Raw genomic sequence first — 19805 nt, forward strand, 5'->3', positions numbered from 1 at the left:
GATCTCTACCAAGGAGCCGTCGATGTTCAGCGGGGAGTGGTCGCTCCGTGCCCTCCTGAAGTCAACAACCATCTCTTTTGTTTTGTTCACATTCAGAGACAGGTTGTTGGCTCTGCACCAGTCTGTTAGCCGCTGCACCTCCTCTCTGCAAGCTGACTCATCGTTCTTGCTGATGAGACCCACCACTGTCGTGTCATCAACAAACTTGATGATGTGGGTCGAGCTGTGTGTTGCAGCACAGTCGTGGGTCAGCAGAGTGAACAGACTGAGCACACAGCCCTGGGGGGCCCCCGTGCTCAGTGTGATGGTGTTGGAGATGCTGCTCCAGATCCAGACTGACTGAGGTCTCCCAGTCAGGAAGTGTAGGATCCAGTTGCAGAGGGAGGTGTTCAGGCCCAGTAGGCTCAGCTTTCCAATCAGTTTGAGGGATGATTGTGTTAAGTGCTGAACTGAGATCTATAAACAACATCCGAATAATTCAGTTATTTTTTTGCCAAACACATTAAAGACAAAAGAAAGAAAATTAAATATTGGTGGTATGACTTGTTTCCTATATGCGTTCACTTTTATAAATTCATAACAACACAGGTTTTCTATTATATTTGGTAGGATGCGCGAAGCTGCAAGGAAAGTTGAAGAGAAACACTTTCCTTATGCCAGCAATTTGGAATATGTTGAATTTCTACCTGTGGAGTGGAGATCGAAGCTCAGCCTGGATGGGGGTAATTAAAAGTAAACAAGAGTACTATTTGGTTGATGGCTTCTTGTGGATCTTGGTTGAACTAAAATTCGTATATTAAGTACTTATGTGGATAGTATTGAAAAACATTTCTATTTCTGACACACATTAGAAATGTATTTAAAATGATGTAGGGAATTCATGAATGTTCATCTACCTAAGCCACTCCCTCTGGTCTGTCACACTCACCGGATTATTTCATTGTAACCCATTTGTCACTCCTGCAGTTTAATTTTCTGCTTCAGTCACATTCAAGTCTCATGTCTCTGCATTTTGTGAAACTTTGAAAATTAAGTCTCATCTGACATTGGCAATAAACTTGGTTGAAAGAGTCAATTTCACCAGCAAGCTTCCACAAGCTGAAAGGTTATGCTGATTGAAGAATAAATCTTGGCTGGAATCCAATAAAGTTTTAAATGAAAACTTCCCTGTTCCCTTTGAAATAGTATTATCATGTAATATTTTACAACTGGCTATTTAATATCTTGCCCCTAACATAAGGTCTGAGTCCTGTGCTGCTCCCACAATAATTCCAATCTGGATTGTGTGCTCATTTGAAGTCTTAATGAGATTGTAGTAATGACCTCTGAGTTGAAGCCTGAAGTGACAATTCTGTTCAGAGCTTGTGGATCTTGTTTCAGATGCAGTTTGTTATTAGTAATAATTATGTAATTTATTTTACCCGATGATAATTCTCAGAGCTTAAAAGAAGAATAATGCCTGAATTATGTGAGTGGGAACATAGCTGATATGAACATTGTTTCTTATTACAAAATATGCACATTGGACAAGAAACAGAAGATGATTATTGCTATGGGTGCTAAAGTAGAGATGTTAAAGGAGCATCTTAAGCAAAAATGTTTTGCATAAAATTGGCTACTACAAACTGTTCCGATCTACTTAAAACCGGTTGCAAGGAAATTGATACCTTGATACAAAGGGTAAATATTGGTCCAATACTTGGGTAGCTCCACATAATATCAAATGGTCTGTAACTTATTGCAAAATGTTTTTCCCATAGGAAAGGAAATTACAGTCACAAGTTCAGCTCCTGATCATTTTCTACATGTTAAGTGACAAAGTCAAAGTAAATTGGATTGTTGTATGTACACATACATGCATGTGCTGATTCAAAGTGCAGCAGCATCACAGACATGTAATATCATAAACAACATTCATAAGAGAAAAGCAAGTTAAGCATAAATTATACAAAAAGAACACAATTACAAAAAAAAATAAGGTTGTCATCACAAGACTTGATTGTTTGCTTCTCCTACCCTGTCGCCCCTCATTTACTTGTACCACACATGAAAAGCAGGCGTTTGAACAGGAAACAGAAGGCGGATATTGCTATGGTGTTATGCACCGTAAGAATTCCTGATTATGGATATGATATTGCAACAGGACTGTAGATTCAAATTTCCTTTGAAACATTTTGTTTAATTATTCGGATGTCTATATGTTAACTTTTGTATTTCCAGATACAGTTGAATCTATTACCCCAGATAAAGTACGTGGGCTTCGAGACATGTTAAACAGTAGTGCCATGGACATTATGTATTATACTAGCCCCCTTTACAGGGATGAGGTATGTTGGCTTTTGGTCTTTTAAATTTGTAAGTGCATGAATTTAAATGAGTTATCTACAAGTAATACAGAGGTTTAAGTTAATATTAGACCATAATACTTAGGAACAGAATTAAGCCATTCAGTCCAGGAGTCTGCTCCACCATCATGACTGATTTATTAACCCTCTCAACCCTATTCTGTCTCCTCCCCATAACTTTTGGTGCCCTCACTAGTCAAGAACCTATCAACCTCCTTTTAAATATATATAATAACTTGGCTTCCACTTCTCATCTATAGCAATGAATCCCACAGATTCACTACTCTTTGGCTCAGGAAATTCCTCCTAATTCTGTTCTAACACTTTGGTCCTAGAATTCCCCATTAAAGGGAACATCCTCTGTATGTCCACTCTTAGGCCTTTCAATATTCAATAGGTTTGAATGAAATCCTTCACCCCCCCCCCCCCATTCTATTAAACTCTACACCCAGAGGCATCAAATGCTCCTCAGATGTTAATCCTTTCATTAAGCCAAAATAAATATTAAAATTATTGTACTGCGAGTTACTTCCAGGAATAAGGAAGTCAGTTACGGGCATTACGTTTGGAAGTAGACCATTCAGTGCTGGAATTTGCAGTAGGATCTGCCTCAGTCATGGTTTTAAGCTCTTTGAAGTATCAGTTTAATAGAAGAGATTATAAACAGTTGCAGATGAAATTCGATGGATTTCTTAGAGGCACAATCGGTTCTGCATTTCAAGTGTAATCATGCAGCAAACCTTTTTCAAATTTGAATGCTCATTTAAGTAAAAATGCTGTATACATGCAAAAATGTTAAGAATAAACTTACTTCTACACCATATTATTTAAGAAAGTTTGTCTTTAATTCCAAATAGGGATTAGTTTAGAGTAAAGTAAAAATTATTCTAGAAGTAATGGATCAGACATGCAAGTTTTATAATTGTACTTCTTTCAGTGGAAATAGTTTCTTTTCAAATGTGAAATCTGAATGATACAATCTTTTCTGCTGTAGATGACTAGACCTCTAAAACATTCAAAATATATGGTCCAAATTTTTCATTCATAAACCAGACAAAATCATTGATGTTTACAGTGCCAAATTGTATAGTGAAAGTCAGGGTGATTGCCAGTGATTTAGCCACTTAAATGTATCTTGTTGTTTCATGGCCCTATGCAAAAGAATCAAAGGAAATTTGTAGAATTAGCATGAATTAAAGATATTGACAAGGTAGATGGGCTGTAGTATGTGGAAGAGCAAGCTTATTCACTTGCAAAATTTTGCTGAAGTTGAATTTTGCTGAAGCTTCAGAATGCGATTGCACAAAACAACCTGTGTGTCCTTGCACACTGAACAAATTTAGGGTGTGAATTTGACAGATACATGCAAAGCCAGATAGAATGTTGGAATATATTTTGAAGGAACGGGTGGTGTAAAAAGATAAATTGGGGAAATCCTGCTGCACTGTAAGGGGTTTTGACACTGCAGGTGGTATACAGCAAAGAGTTTTGCTTTCCTGTTTTGAAGAAGGATGTATTAAATTGGATGCTGTTCAGAGAAGATTCTAATGATGAACTCTTCTATAGGTTGGCTATTTGTACATTACATGAGGTCCAAATGAGACCTCAAGACACTTGAAGGATACTGTCAACTCTGTCTCCGGGAAATCCTATAACTTCACTGAAGATGAGTGAACTGACATCACTGTACTTCCTTGGGCTCCCATCTACAATATAATGTTAGCTTAGTGGGCCATGTCACTCAATTGCCCAATGATAGATTCCTGAGATAGACTCTATTCCAAGATTCATGAATGTGCTCAAAGCCTCCTCTTACTCATGTGAATACATGGCTCCATAATCTCACATAGTGAAGAAGAAGCTTTCAGAATGGTCTGATAAACTGATCCCGTTCGTCGGGAGCGTACAAAAGTCCATCATAAACAGCATCCTTCTGTGCTCACCTAACAACCTACCCCACTTATGTACCCTGTTAGGCACCATCTGTCCCATGTGTAGAGGAATCTGCTATTCCAACATTGGCCACATCAGTACTTAAGAACCTACAAAATTGGAGTGAAAGTAGATCATCCTCCATGCTAAAGAGGCTGCCTTACCAGAGAAACACTAAGACATACTGAACAAATCTGCATTCAATTAGTACTATCCTTTTTAATATGGGATTGTAATTCCCTCACATTTAATAAAAGGTATTTTTATGATTGATATTTCATTATCTGCTCAATGTTTCAGTTTTAATTTCAGTGCTTCATTAAGTGTTTTAAAAGAAAATATTACACTTTTTCCCATTTCTAATTGCTCTCTTTAACGTGATTGATTACTCAAGCAGCTTAAAGTTGGTCAGCATTCATCGCATTTGACTGATACATCAGCGACCAGCATCTGAAAAGGAGATGGACAATTAAAGTAAAAGGCAGCTGGAAGATCAGGATAACCCCTACAAACTGACCATGGGTTCTCCATAAAACCATTACCCAATCAGCATTTGGTTTCTCCGTTGTTGATCTACATTAATTGGAAAAAGTGCTATTCATTATTCTTTCATCTGAAAAGACCATCTGGTAAGATGGTGGTAGAAGAGCAGCTAGTATTAGAACAGGAAGTCACAAAGTGAACAGTTTTTTTCAGAGTGTTGCTTTGAGCGGACGGGAGGATGTCTGGTAGTGGAATCGCATTGAAGATGGCAGAAACTGTGAAGAATATTCTATTAAATATGGTGAAAAATGAGGAACAGAGCAGCTGTCCCCTGTGCTCTGACCAAGCGGAGAGCAGAAAGGATGAGAACATATGTGTGGGAAATACTTCAGTTATAGTGGAAATCTCTGTGAAAAATGGCAGTGGGGAAGCCATAGTTGAGGGAAAAGGAGGGTAAGTGACATTATTAGAGCAGAGACTAAGGAAGTGAGAGAATGGAATAGTGTTCTTACTGAGAGCAAACATGAGGGCTGTACCAATACAGGAAGCAGCAAAAGGACAACAATCAATTTGGACCAAAATGAAGATTGTTTCATATTTCCTACAAATAAATGAACATAAGTTGAGCTCATGTGAGTTCCTCAGGCTACACTTTTCATGTAAATAGAACTGAAGTCGAAGTTGCTCATTGTGAGAAAGAGTTCAGCCAGATATGTTGGTAGAGGCAATCCAGTTGGACTTCACCAAGGAAGAAGCAAAGAGCCCTGGGAGCATTGTGGAGTGGGATGGAACTGTAGAGGGATTGTAATTCCATGGTAAGGATGAGCCAAGTTGGGACCAAGAAATTGGAAGCTGTTAAAGTATCAAAGGTGTCACAATTGTAATGGGGGGGGGGGGTGGAGAAGCAAGTTTACTGAAGGAAGAGCAAGCCGGATCAATGAGACTATATGGACAGTGCTACTTTTGTGTTGTATGAGGCTTGGAGGGTATAAGGCTGGAGCTCTGGTGGGAAATACAGGTCCATTTTGGCAAGTCACATAATTTGGCTGTACTCCTATCTGCATACAGACAGAACCTAAAGAGCAAGGCTCCAGAGATGAGGATAACCAAGAGGTGGTCATGGGAGGCTGAGGAATAGATACAAGATTGCATTGAGTCAGTTGACCTGGGCCTTGTTCAAAACTCATCTGAGGACCTGAATGACTACACCAGGGTGGTTACAGACTTTATTAAAACAGCTGTGGATGAGTGTGTTCCACAAAATCATTCAGTGTTTCTCCAGTCAGAAGCTCTGGATGAACAATGAAATCTGAAACCTGCTGAGAGCCAGATCGGAGGCAGTCAAGTCTGGAGAACAAGAATGCTACAAGAGCTGCAAAGTGGAGATTCCAGACTAGACTGGAATCAATGAGAGATGCTCGACAGCAGGGTTTGAATGACATAACCTGATACAAAGCTAAATCTTGCAACATAGGGGACAGCAGAGCTTCGCTTCTAGATGAGCTCAATACCTTCTATGCTCACTTGGATCACCAGAACAGGGAGGAACCATCACACATCTCCATGTCTCCCTGATGATCCTTTGGTCTCAGTATCTGAAGATAATGTGTGGGCTGCCTTCAAGATGGTGTATCCAGGGAAAGCATCCAGTCTGGATGGAGTACCTGGCCGAGTACTGAAGACCTGTGCTGACCAACTGGCTGATGTGTTCACAGATATCTTCTCTTGCTCCGGCAATATGTGGTAACCACCTGCTTCAAGCTGGATTCAATCGGACCAGTGCCCAAGAGGACTGTGCTAACTTCTCTAAATGACTTTCACCCAGTCTCACTTACATACACATTGATGAAGTATTTTGAGAGGTTGGTGCTGAAACATATCAGCTCCTATCCGAATGGTGACTTGGATCCGCTCCAATTTGCCTACCAAAACAACAGGTCTACAACAGATGCCATTTCATTGGTTCTTCACACAACTCGGGAACATCTGGACAGCAAAGCTGCATATATCAGGATGTTCTTTATCGATTACAGCTTGGCATTTAACACCAGTATCCCCTCAAAACTAATCAGTAAGCTCCAAGATCTGTGCCTCAATACCCCTTTGTGAAACTGGATTCTGGATTTCCTCACCTGTAGACTCCAGTCAGTTCAGATTAGCAAAAACATCTCCTCCACAATCTCCATCAGCACAGGAGCCCCACAGGGATGCGTACTTAGCCCCCTGCTCTACTCGCTTTACACCAATGAATCAGTGGCTAACTGCAGTTCCAACACCATATACAAGTTTACTGACACCACTGTTGTGGGTTGTATCAAAAGGGGTGAGGAATCAACATATAGGAGAGAGATTGAAAATTTGGCTGAGTGGTGTAATAACAACCACCTCTCACTTAGTGTCAATAAGACCAAGACTTGTAGACTTCAGGAGAGGGAAACCAGGGGCCCATGAGCCAATAATCATCAGAGGTGAAGAGGGTCAGTAACTTTAAATTCCTGGGTGTCAATATCTCAGAGGACCTGTCCTGGACCCATCATATGAATATAATTGCAAAGAAATCACGACAGCACCTCGACTTCTTCAGGAGTCTGCGGAGGTTTGGCATGTCATTGAAAACCTTGGCAAATTTCTATAGCTGTGTGGTGGAAAGTGTGCTGACTGGCTGCATTACAGCCTGGTATGGGACACCAGTGACTTTGAATGGTAAATCCTACCCAAGGTAGTGAGTTTGGCCCAGTATATCACAGGTAAAACTTTCCCAACTATTGAGCACATCTACATGAAATGGTGCTGAAGAAAAGCAGCATCAATCATCAAAGATCCTCACCACCCAGGCCATGCTCTTTTCTGACTGCTGCCATCAGGTAGAAGGTCCAGGTGCCTCAAGACTTGCACCACCAGATTCAAGAACTGTTACTACCTCTCAACCATTAGCCCCTTGAACAAAAGGGGATAGCTACATTCATTTAAGGACTCTTATGTTGTTATTTCATGCTCGTTATTTATTGCTATTTATTTACATCTGCATTTGCACGTTTACAGTTAACAGTTCCTGATGCTTACAGTTACTGTTCTATAGATTTGCTAAGACTGCCCACAGAGAAAAAAATTTCAGGGTTGTCTGTGGTGACATGAATGTATTCTGATAATAAATTTTACTTAGACTTTGAGCATGTCTGAGTGAGTAAGTATATGTAAGTGAGTAAGTGTGTGTGTATATGGGGGGGGGGGGGGGTCCAGTTCCAAACCAAGCACAGCCTTATCTCACAGCAATGACACCTAACCTATATAAAAGCAGTGATCAAAATATGTTTGGGACTTTTAAATTAAATATCTTTGCTTTTCTGGCAATACAACTTGAATGTTAAAAATACCTTTGAAAAATAACTGCACCTTGACATCAAATAAATCAATTATGTTAGTTTAGCTTGCATGCATTTGTGTATATTTATAATATTGGCCTTAATAATTATAAGTGTTCTTTGAATCCTTTGAAACTCTGGGGGGGGGGGGCAGGGAGTGTAGAGTGAGCATTAAAAAACAATGGAAACTGCTGTTGTTCAGGTTGGAAGATAGATGTTTTACAGCTATAATAACAGAATTCAAGTATAGTGACTGAAGTTTTAAGTCAGTTTTGATGTATTGAGACAACCTGCACACATGAAAAGATGGATGGAATTAAAGTTTCATTGTGCAAGGATATAAGTAGGGATAAGACCTGTTGATTAGGAAGTTAATAGGATTTGGGTTGGATTTGAGTCTGTTTGCTTTCTATGCTGTCAGTAATCCTCAACTTTAAATTGTTAATGCCATACAATTCTTCATTCTTGTAGCGCCCAAGAACGAGACAGCATGTGTATTTAAATTTCTCTAACATCAGTTGCTAAAACAAACCTATTTTGCTTGTAGTCGTCATTTAATGGACTGAATTAAGCTTATTAAAACACATTAGCTAGAGGACAATAATATTCAGAATTTTGAGATCTGTTAACTCTGAGGATAACTATTTGAGCTCTGTCTGAACAGCAGCTAGCTATTAGGCTGTATCTTAAATCTGCTTATTGATGTAATTTGAGTCAGCCGTTAAGTGCACAAAAATATGCTGTTGTGTTGGTTCCAGTTGATAAACAGTTAACTAATATTGGTCATAGAGATATACAGTGTGGAAATGGGCCCTTTGACTCACTGTCCTTGCCAACAATGAGCCACTCACCTACACACTAGGGGCAATTACAATAACCAATTAACTTGCTAGCCGTCATGACTTTGGGTGCGTTAGAAAACTGGAGCAGGTGGTCACAAGGAAACCATGCAAACTCCACACATGGTCTTAATTTAATTCCAGTCTCTGGCTTTGCAAGGCACCAGTTCTACGAGTTAGAAACATAGAAAACCTACAGCACAATACAGGTGGCCCACAATGCTGTGCCGAACATGTACTTACTTTAGAAATTGCCTAGGGTTACCCGTAGCCCTCTATTTTTCTAAGCTCCACATACCTATTCAGGAGTCTCTGAAAAGACCCTATCGTATCTGCGTCCACCACAGTTGCCGGCAGCCCATTCCACACACTCACCACTCTCTGCGTTTTTAAAAAAAAACACAACACAACTCCTCTGTACCTACTTCCAAGCACCTTAAAACTGTGCCCTCTCATGTAAAGCATTTCAGCCCTGGGAAAAAGTCTCTGACTATCCACACGATCAATGCCTCTCATCATTTTATACACCTCTGTCAGGTCACCTCTCATCCTCCGTCGCTCCAAGGAGAAAAGGCCAAGTTCACTCAACCTATTCTCATAAGGCATGCTGCCAAATCCAGGCAACATTCTTGTAAATCTCCTCTGTACCCTTTCTATTTTCCACGTCCTTCCTGTAGTGAGGTGACCAGAACTGAGCACGGTACTCTAAGTGGGATCTGACCAGGGTCCTATATAGCTGCAACATTACCTCTCAACTCCTAAACTTAATCCCACAGTTGATGAAGGCCAATGCACCTTATATTCTTAACCAGAGTCAACCTGTGCAGTAGCTTTGAGTGTCCTATGGACTCCGACCCCAAGATCCCTCTGATCCTCCACACTGCTGAGAGTCTTACTATTAATGCCATATTCTGCCATCATATTTGACCTACCAAAATGAACCACCTCACATTTACCTGGGTTGAACTCCATCTGCCACTTCTCAGCCTAGTTTTGCATCCTATTGATGTCCGGCTGTAACTTCTGAGAGCCCTCCATACTATCCACAACACCCTCAACCTTTGTGCCATCAGAAAATTTACTAACCCATCCCTTCACTTCCTCATCCAGGTTATTTACAAATATCACGAAGAGAAGGAGTCCCAGAACAGATCCCTAGGGCACATCATTGGTCACTGACCTCCATATAGAATATGACCTGTAAACAACCACTCTTTGCTTTCTGTGAGCAAGCCAATTCTGGATCCACAAAGCAATGTCCCCTTGGATCCCATGCCTCCCTACTTTCTCAATAAGCCTTGCATGGGGTACCTTGTCAAATGCTTTGCTGAAATCCATAGACACTACATCTACTGCTCTACCTTCATCAACATGTTTAGTCACATCCTCAAAAAATTCAATCAGGCTTGTAAAGCATGACCTGCCTTTCACAAAGCCATGCTATTCCTAATCATATTATGCATCTCCAAATGTTCATAAATCCTGCTTCTCGGTTTTTTTCCATCAACTTACCAACCACTGAAGTAAGTCTCACTGGTCTATAATTCCCTGGGCTATTTCTATTCCCTTTCTTGAATAAGGGAACAACATCCACAACCCTCCAATCCTCTAAAACCTCACCCAACCCCATTGATGATGCAAAGATCATCGCCAGAGGCTCTGTAATCTCCTCCCTCACCTCCCACAGTAGGCTGGGGTGCATCTAATCTGGTCCCAGTGATTTATCCAACTTAATGGTTTCCAAAAGCTCCAGCACATCCTTTCTTAATATCTATATGCTTTTCAATCTGCTGTAAGTCATCACTACAATCGCCAAGATCCTTTTCTGTAGTGAATACTGAAGCAAAGTATTCATTAAGTATCTCCACCGGTTCCATACACACCTTTCCACTGTCACACTTGTTTGGTCCTATTCTCTTATGTTTTAATCTCTTGCTGTTCACATACTTATAGAATGTCTTTGTGGTTTTCCTTAATCCTGCCTGCCAAGGCCTTCTCATGGCTCCTTCTGGCTCTCCTAATTTCATTCTTAAGCTCCTTCCTGCTAGCCTTATAATCTTGTAGATCTCTATCGTTACCTAGTTTTTTTGAGCCTCTTGTGACCTTCTATTGACTAGATTTTCAACAGCTTTTGTACACCACGGTTCCTGTACCCTACAATCCTTTCCGTCTCATTGGAACATACCTATGCAGAACTCCACACAAATATCCCCTGAACATTTGCCACATTTCTACTGTATATTTCCCTGAGAACGACTGTTCCCAATTTATGCTTCCAAGTTCCTGCCTGATAGCCTCATATTTCCCTTTACTCCAATTAAACGCTTTCCTAACTTGTCCGTTCCTATCCCTCTCCAATGCTATTACAAGGTGAGTTGTACCACCCAACCTATTATTGAACTATAATATATTTTTAAATTTGTATAGGACATCTATAGGATTAGGAATATCATTTTCATTTTCAGATCCAGTTATAATTCCGTATTAAATTAAATACTGCATGCCTTTTTAACATATACTACATCTAGAATTGATGAACAGCAGCATATCTTTCGGAGTTATTGTATTTACACTAATATAGAATTAAATGAATGTTGATAATGTGGGTCTCATTGTATTTCTCAATTTGCACAAAGTGTGATTAATGAAGAGTCAACAGATCATTTATGTTTTTTGTCCCCTACCAGATTGTAAAAGGTCTACAGCAGGAGCTAAATCGATTATATGAGCTGTTTTGTTCTCGAAACCCAGATTTTGAAGTCCAAGGTGGGAAAGTCTCAATAGTAGCCCACTCTTTAGGTTGTGTTATCACTTATGATATTATGACTGGATGGTATCCAGTGAGGTTTTATGATAAAATGGTCCAAGAGGAAGAAGAGAGAGCAGAAAATTCCATGAGTTTTGAGGAACGTGAACTTTTGGATGATATTCTCAAGACTAAGCAACGGTGAGGACTTCTAAATCATTGAAGGCTAGAATTGTAGAAAAGTTATGATTTATCAATGTTAGGTATATTGACATTCTAGATTGGCAAATGTTATATTACTAATTAAAGTAAAAATCACTGGCACTAATGGCTTTGAATATGGTTTATATTGGATAATGCAGTTGGAAAATGTGTTTTCTCATGTTTGCTTAGCCTAGATGCACATGAGATGATCAGAGTACAAAAAAAAGGTACAAATTTGCTTTTGAGAAGATCTTTATGTGCTTCTCTCAATTGCAGGAACAATTATTTTTTATTGTTTATTAAATACGGTGTTTTGCTTTTTACCAAGTAAAGCCAAGGAAAAGTGATCATAAATTATATAGCACAAAACTGATGGCAATGTTTTCCAAAGAATGTAAATACTTTGAAAAATTGTGACAGTACAATTTAGGATTTTGCTAATTTGATACGTTTAAGGTAACCTGCATGATCTTGACAACTCTGCTGTTTGCTTTCATTATTGGCATCAGTCTGGAAGTTACTAAATCAGCAGATTATTTTTCTGCCAAACAACAAAAGAAGAAGAGAACTTAATAAAGCCTGGATGTCCCAAAGGTCTTGCCAACAACTGAAGTCTTTTAGCATTGTAGTTGCCATCGCATTGATGAAAATATGACATAAACAGCAATAAAGTAAATGCTCAGCTCATCTTTTGAGTGGTGTCACAACAACATCCTCTCACTCAATGTCAGCAAAATCAAAGAGCTGATTATCAACTACATGTGGAAAAAAGTTGGAAGTCCATGAGCCAGTCCTCATTAGGAGATTGCAGGTGCAAAGGACCAGTGGCTTTAAATTATTTGCTGTTAACATATTGGAGGACCTGTCCTAAGTCTAGCAAATAAGGATCATCACTAAGAAGACACGACAAAGCCTCTATTTTCTTAGAAGTTTTGTAGATTTGGTAGTCACCAAAAACTGACAAACCTCTGTAGATGTATAGTGGAGGGTGCATTAACTGGTTGCATCATGGTCTGGCATGGAAACACCCAGATATAGAAAAAGTAGATACAGCCCAGTCCATCACAAGCAAAGCCCTCTCTATGGTTGAGTACGTTTATATGGAACACTGTACAGTGCTATAGCATCCATCAGCAAAGGCCCCCACCATCTGGGCTGTGCTTTCTTCTCACTGTCTGATCTGGCAGGAGTTACGGAAGTCTTAGATCTCAAAATACCAGGATCTCAAACAGTTAAAACCCTTCAAGCATCAGGCTCCAGAAATGCTGTGGGTAACTTCACTTACCACAACTCTGAACTGATTTTATGACCTACAGACTCACTTTCAAAGACTCTTTACAACTCCTGTTCTCAGTATTTGTTTTTGCAGTTTATCTTCTGCACATTGGTTGTTTGTCAGTTTTCTGTTTATGTCTATTTTTTTGTAGTATCTTTTTTCCTGTAAATGCATACAAGAAAATGAATCTCAAGATAGTATTTGGTACATAGGCACTTTGATAATAATTTTACGCTGAACTTTGATCTTTGGGAAGATCTTTGGGAACTTTGGGAAGTGGTTCCTGCAAAAAATGTTAGCCGTGAATAGACCAGTGCTTGAAATACAGTCAACACACACAAAATGCTGGTGGGGAACGCAGCAAGCTAGGCAGCATCAATAGGAAGTACAGTTGACGTTTCGACCCTTCGTCCTGACGAAGGGTCTCGACCTGAAACGTTGACTGTACTACTTCCTATAGATGCTGCCTGGCCTGCTGATTTCCACCAGCATTTTGTATGTGTTGCTTAAATTTCCAGCATCTGCAGATTTCCTCATGTTTATGCTTGAAATACAGTGATGGGAATTTAAGTTTACTAGAGATGACCTTTGATTCTTTACACATTTTGCCTCAATGGAGAGGTCATCAGTGGATAGCATTCACTTAGTGATGCACTGGTGTCAGTCTAGATTTTGTGCACAAACCTCTGGACTAGGACTTGAACCATCTGTCTCAGAAGAGAGAATATAATTGATTTTCCAGATTCTCCTGAAATAGGAACCTCAAAGAATATATTATTTACAAAACCAAAATAATTAGTATTTAAGAAGGGCCAACTGGAGACAAGGAATCTTTTCATGAAGGTTGCAGGAATGACGGAGATACAAAATGAGTTTATAACTCTGTTTTTCATTAGAGTGGTAGAATTTAACAGGGGAAGATGGCAAATAAATTGGGATAGTTATAGTTTAGGAAGCAGGTTTAAAATGTTAACAGAAGAACCACAGGACTCTGATAGAATGAATGTTAAGATTATTTGGGGAGATAATAAGAGAATTGGAGCAAGACTTCCACATTTCCTTGCATAGGAAAATTACATCAAAAGATTGGTAATTTGTCACTGTAATGCTTTAATTCAAAGAGCAAGAAAATGTAAATCAGTTGACCATGAACCAGACAGCTTAACATGGGTAATGGAACAGCTTCTAGGAAATGTATTATGACATAAAGTTAAACACACTGAGAAAATTATATGTACTTTACAGTGACAAAATGAGTTTGCTGTGTGAGCAATTTTTGCAACATCTTGCCACTAATGTGATATGATTTTGCATGTATGATGTCAGGAAGATTAGGAAAGGGGTCTATAGGTTTGTATATATGCTTAACTGTTTAAATACAATAATTATTATACCACATTTGTTATGAACCTGAATATATTTCTAAGAAATGGATACAGCTGCCACTGTAGCCATATTTTATTGATATCTGTTGACAGCAAAGAACAATTTGAAGAACTTCTAGGGAGTTTGATTTAATAACAAAGCATAAATATTTGCAGTGCATTTCTATTTGGGCATCCATTGATATTTAAATATAATTTCACAGATTAAAACAATTAGAGCACAAATTACTGCAAGTGAAAGCTTCAGCACCACTCAAGTTACCTGCCTTGAAATTTAAGGTGAGTCTAGTGATTTATAGTTTGAAGAACAGACTCTGTGAGCTGGCATGTTTTTTGTCAACTCTTTTTTTTTAAAGTTAAGCACGGCTATATTTTGGTGACTGGTATAAAATCTCACCATACCATTGTTAGCTTGTTGATGGTTTGTGTTAAGACTGCAAAAATGACTTCAATCATTTATTAGTTTTGCTGATTTGAGCTTAAGGCTGTTGTAATAAATTGCATGTCTCTGGGACATGGGTGAAAAACAGACCCCCATTGAGAAATTGATGCAGATGTAAATAAGCAAATTTCTAACGGGCAGCACCACAAGTTAGAATTGAACACAGATTGCCTGAGCTGTGGGACAGCAGCTATACCAGCTGTGTCAATTTGCCACAATTTGTCAATTTGAAAACAATGGCATAACAAAATTTAATTAGGAACTCACAATTCAGGATTCATTTCCTAGAAACTGCATCTGCAAACATTCTTGAGTTTAATTAACTGCAGCAAGTATTTTTTTTCCATTCCCTGGGCACCACAGTAAAACAAAAACAAGTATTTTAACACAAAACAATTAAAAGTGGACAGCTAAGCAATAATCACTATAGCTATAGCACAATGAAGACAATTTTCCATATCTGTTAACAGCTGCAGACACGATTAAAACTTGGAATCATTTTTAATGATTTCTCTATTTGTCACTAAAGCTTTACATTCTTTCACTGCACTTGGTTGAAGTTACTAGTTGGCACTCACTGTTGTCTTAAGAGAATACAGGAATAGGCATGATTGTGGTTCAGGAAAATTCCTGGAAGGTCCAACATGGTGTGCATAAGATGGAGCTGAACTGGCATTTTGCTTGCCCATTAGTTACTTGCACTTCCTGAACTATACAACAAATTTTTTCAGAAGCATTGCTTCCTCAGAATTTTTTTTGTGTGTGATAGACTGCTTGAAGATGAATGCAAATATAATTTCAGACTACTTGTATCATGTAGGAATTTAGAGAAACAACAAATTAACTTTTATTGAATATAATGTGTTTAATTGCATAATGGTGCTGATGCTTTGCAATAGTTCAACTAAGTTAAAAATATTTTGTTAATGATTTTCATTTGTACTCAGTGTCTGAGGCTTCTCACTTAAGCATCCAACGATAATTGGCCAGCATTGATGGATTCCAGTTGCCCTGGTATCTTTTCTCCATGACCGCAATGTCCTGGTGAAATCTTTCACCATGCTCATCACTAACAGCACCAAGATTTGCAGGGAAGAAGTCTAAGTGCGAATTCAGAAAATGCATCTTTAGTGACATGTTGCATTTCATGGTTTTATATGCTTGAAGCATGCTTTCAACCAGCTGCATGTAGTTTGGTGCTCTGTAGATGCTGAGGAAAAATTTCAGCAACTTCCTTGAACACCTTCCATGTGATTTTCTCCAGTCCCACTAGAAATGTTTAAATTGCCTGTCATTGATGACCTGTGTGGTTTGTGGACCAACAAAAATGCTTTCCTTAATCTTGGCATCAGTTATTAGGGGAAGCATCTGTCTCAAATATCAAAATCCTTCATAGAAATTTGTGCCTGGTGATGGTAAATTCCATCCTTACAGTCCTGAACCCAATAATTATTACTAAAACCTGTCCTGCCATGTAGCAGCTATGCTGCCTAAGCGTGTCCAAACATGCCTGAACAAGATAGGAAACTTTCCCATTTACATTGTAGGTGACATTTTAATTGATGAATTATGAATTGAAATAATAAACATGTTTATTTAAAAAATGATGCGTAATAGGGAAATTTCATGGTGATTTTCATTATCAGTAGCCCAAAATTCATAAGATACACCTAAAGATATTCAGGAAGCAACATCTTTGTTGTCCAGTGATAATTATCAATGGTTCAGAACTGCTTTACAGCTAACCTAATTTCAGACTGGATAATTTTCTGGGATTCTTGAGATACAGGAGGTTTGTCCTTGAAAATAACCGTCATTTTATCTTAAGTGTTTAAAATTAGGTTCCAATTTCTACTCCAGTTTCTACTTCTATTGTCGCCTCACTTGAATTGGGCAAGGTATTATTCAGTATATATTCATTAATATGTTCATTAACATAGCCATTCAAATAATGAGGAAATAAAAACACTTGTATTCTCATTTCAGTCCAGAATGCTTGCAGTTACAGTTTCCAGGAAATGAATCCTGCAGTGCCAGCAACCTGTGTTCAATTCCGACTTGCAGTGCTTATTTGCACCTGCATTGGTATCTGTATGGGAGTCTGATGTTCACCCGCATTCTAAAGACAAGCCAGTGGTACACCATAACTCCCTCCTATAATAAGCGACCAGTGAGAGAATTGAGTAGTGTGAGTGGGAATGTACATGGGAATATAATAATATGTGGGCAATTGGAACTAAGGCAATTGTTCAGTGTCATCTGCAAATTCAAAAATGGCTTCTTTCAGCATTACGAGGAGAGATCCTGTTTATAACATCCAGAAAATCTTTACTGCAGGTTGAAAATTTTTTCTGCATGGGATCCCCCTTAGCTGTTTTCCTGGCACTCCGTGGCCTCCGTCCTCAAAATAGTGGTCAACAGGATCACATTCTACCAAAAAGTATATGTGGCCGGTTATACAATATATTTCACCCAACTGACCCTGTGGTGAGTTCTGATTCCATTTATATAGTATGCCTTGGCTTTGATTGTAATTTTATGTAATTATTGGAACAACACAAGAAATTGATATCCTTTTTTTCTTTCTCCTTCCTAGTCAAGAAGTAATATGCTGCCAGGCCTTCACAATAATCTTGATAGTGACAAATGGTTAAATACAAGAGTTTTAGAGAGGAACAGAGAGATATAATGATCCATATGGTGAAACAAATCACTTGAACATGTGCAGAACTGCTAGTTGTACATTTGACTTTCATGAATGGATCTTGTTCCTCGATTCATAGAATAGTTATAGCTCAGAAGGACACCGTTTGGCCCCATTGTATCCATGCCAATTCTCTATTTCCAACCCTTGGCCTTTTTCTGCATGGCTTTACAAATTTTTCTTCACCTCATGTTCGTTGATTTTTTTTTTCCCCTGAAGACCACAATGGAACCTGCCACCACCACATTTACAGAGGACATTCTAGATGCCAAATATTCACTGCATTAAAATGTTTTCTCTCAAGCCACTCTTAATTCCCTTCTCTTTATTTAAAGCTTGTGATTTATAGATCAACCTACCCACCACAGCCTCCCACTAGCCACACAGTTCAAATCCTTCATCAGTTTATATACTTCTATTAAATTTTTTATCATCCATTTCTTCCAAGAAAATTGTCCTAGCATGTGCAATCTATCTTTGTAGACCCTCATTACAAGAACCATTCACGTAAATCTTTTCTAGATGCTGTCCTTACACCTTCACATCCTTCCTAGAATGTGATCAGAAGGATCTTTCATATGAAATGTAACTGTGTTGCTCTCTCTACAGATGCTACCTGGCTGCTGAGTACTTCTAACATTTTGTGCAATTCTCTATGACTCACAGATATAATTCCAGATTCTTCTGCTTTTTATTTGCCATAGAGAAGGTGCAATAAAAATTCATTAGCTTGGTTCCAGGGTGGCGAATTTACTGAGTGAGGAAAGATTGGGGATACTGAAACTATTTTCTAGAGTTTAGAAGAATGAGAGTTGATCATAGTGCCAATGGATATTTGATAGTTAGACTTGGACAAGGTGAGCTTAAGAACCACTTTCTGTGCTCTATGAATCTGTGACTAAAATTTACAAAATTGATAAAAGGCTTGATAGGTAGGGATGCAGGGAGGATATTTGCACAGACTTGAGGAGTCCTAGGATCACAGGGACTGTTAGTAAATAAAGAGTAAGCAATTTAGGAATGAGGTGAGGAGAACTTCCTTAGAGGGCCATGTAGTTCAATCAGAATAGAGGTCAGTAGATTTCAGCTTGTTCAGAAAACCAAGTGATAAGACTAGAAAATGGTGCTGAGATTGAAGGCCCACCATAATCTAGATGAAAGGTGGAATGGGCTCGAAGGACCAGATACTGTCCTGCAGTTTCAATTTCTTGTGTTCTTAGATAAAGCATCTGCTTAGCCTTTTAATTTCTTAACTATTCATGCATAGACAGTTATTCTGCAATATATTGTGCTTCACAAAAATGATTTAATGAATGATGAAACTTCATTTGCTTGTAGGCCTATCGATTAGAACCACTGATCCTGAAGCATTATAGTAATATTGCACCACTGCAGATACATTGGTACAACACACCAGTCTTAACAAAGTACGATGACATAAAGCCAACCTTCATCAAGCCTGCCAAAGAGTCACAGAATCCCTCACCGGCTCCTTCGGTATCTACCTCAAATACAGAAATGGAATCCATACCAAGTCCAAGTACCTCACCGGTTATGCCTCGCCGACATTATGGGGAATCAATAACCAGCCTAGGAAAAGCAAGTATAATGGGTAAGGTATTCAAAGCATGTTTGTTTAAAGTAACTGTAGAGGATGAAATGTACATAGTTGATCTTGAGGTGTTTATTGCAAGCACCATTTTTATTTAACTTTGCAAGATGTAAGCAATATTGGCGAGGTCTGCATTCATTATTCAGTCAGAACTGCCCTTGAGAGCCTAGTCTGTAGACCATATGACTACAAGTCATAAGAGTAGGATTAGGCCATTCAGTCCATCAAGTCGTCTCCACCATTCCATTATCCTTCTCAACCCCATTCTCCTGTCTTCTCCCCAAAACAATTGATACCCTGACTAATCAAGAACCTAGCAACCTCTGCTTTAAATATACCTAATGACATGACCTCCACAGCAGTCTGTGGCAATGGATTCCCTAGATTGCCCTCCGGCTAAAGAAATTCCTTCTCATCTCTGTTCTAAGTGGAAGTTCCTCTATTCTGAGCCCCTCTGGTCCTAACTCTCCCAGAA

General features: G+C 38.9%; 1 protein-coding gene across 2 annotated transcripts in view; it reads left to right on the top strand.

Annotated features, from left to right (window-relative positions):
• Positions 1 to 19805, top strand: part of ddhd1b (DDHD domain containing 1b) — an 84360-nt gene that overhangs the window by 53490 nt on the left and 11065 nt on the right. For both annotated transcript variants that reach the window (XM_059957811.1, XM_059957819.1), the window contains 6 exons: positions 610 to 722; positions 2221 to 2327; positions 11649 to 11908; positions 14776 to 14851; positions 17352 to 17501; positions 19057 to 19330. In XM_059957811.1, coding sequence (XP_059813794.1) covers positions 610 to 722; positions 2221 to 2327; positions 11649 to 11908; positions 14776 to 14851; positions 17352 to 17501; positions 19057 to 19330 — 980 coding nt within the window. The remainder of the gene's footprint in view (positions 1 to 609; positions 723 to 2220; positions 2328 to 11648; positions 11909 to 14775; positions 14852 to 17351; positions 17502 to 19056; positions 19331 to 19805) is intronic.

This window comes from Hypanus sabinus, chromosome 2, assembly GCF_030144855.1.
Source record: "Hypanus sabinus isolate sHypSab1 chromosome 2, sHypSab1.hap1, whole genome shotgun sequence".
In the NCBI taxonomy this organism is placed as follows: domain Eukaryota; kingdom Metazoa; phylum Chordata; class Chondrichthyes; order Myliobatiformes; family Dasyatidae; genus Hypanus; species Hypanus sabinus.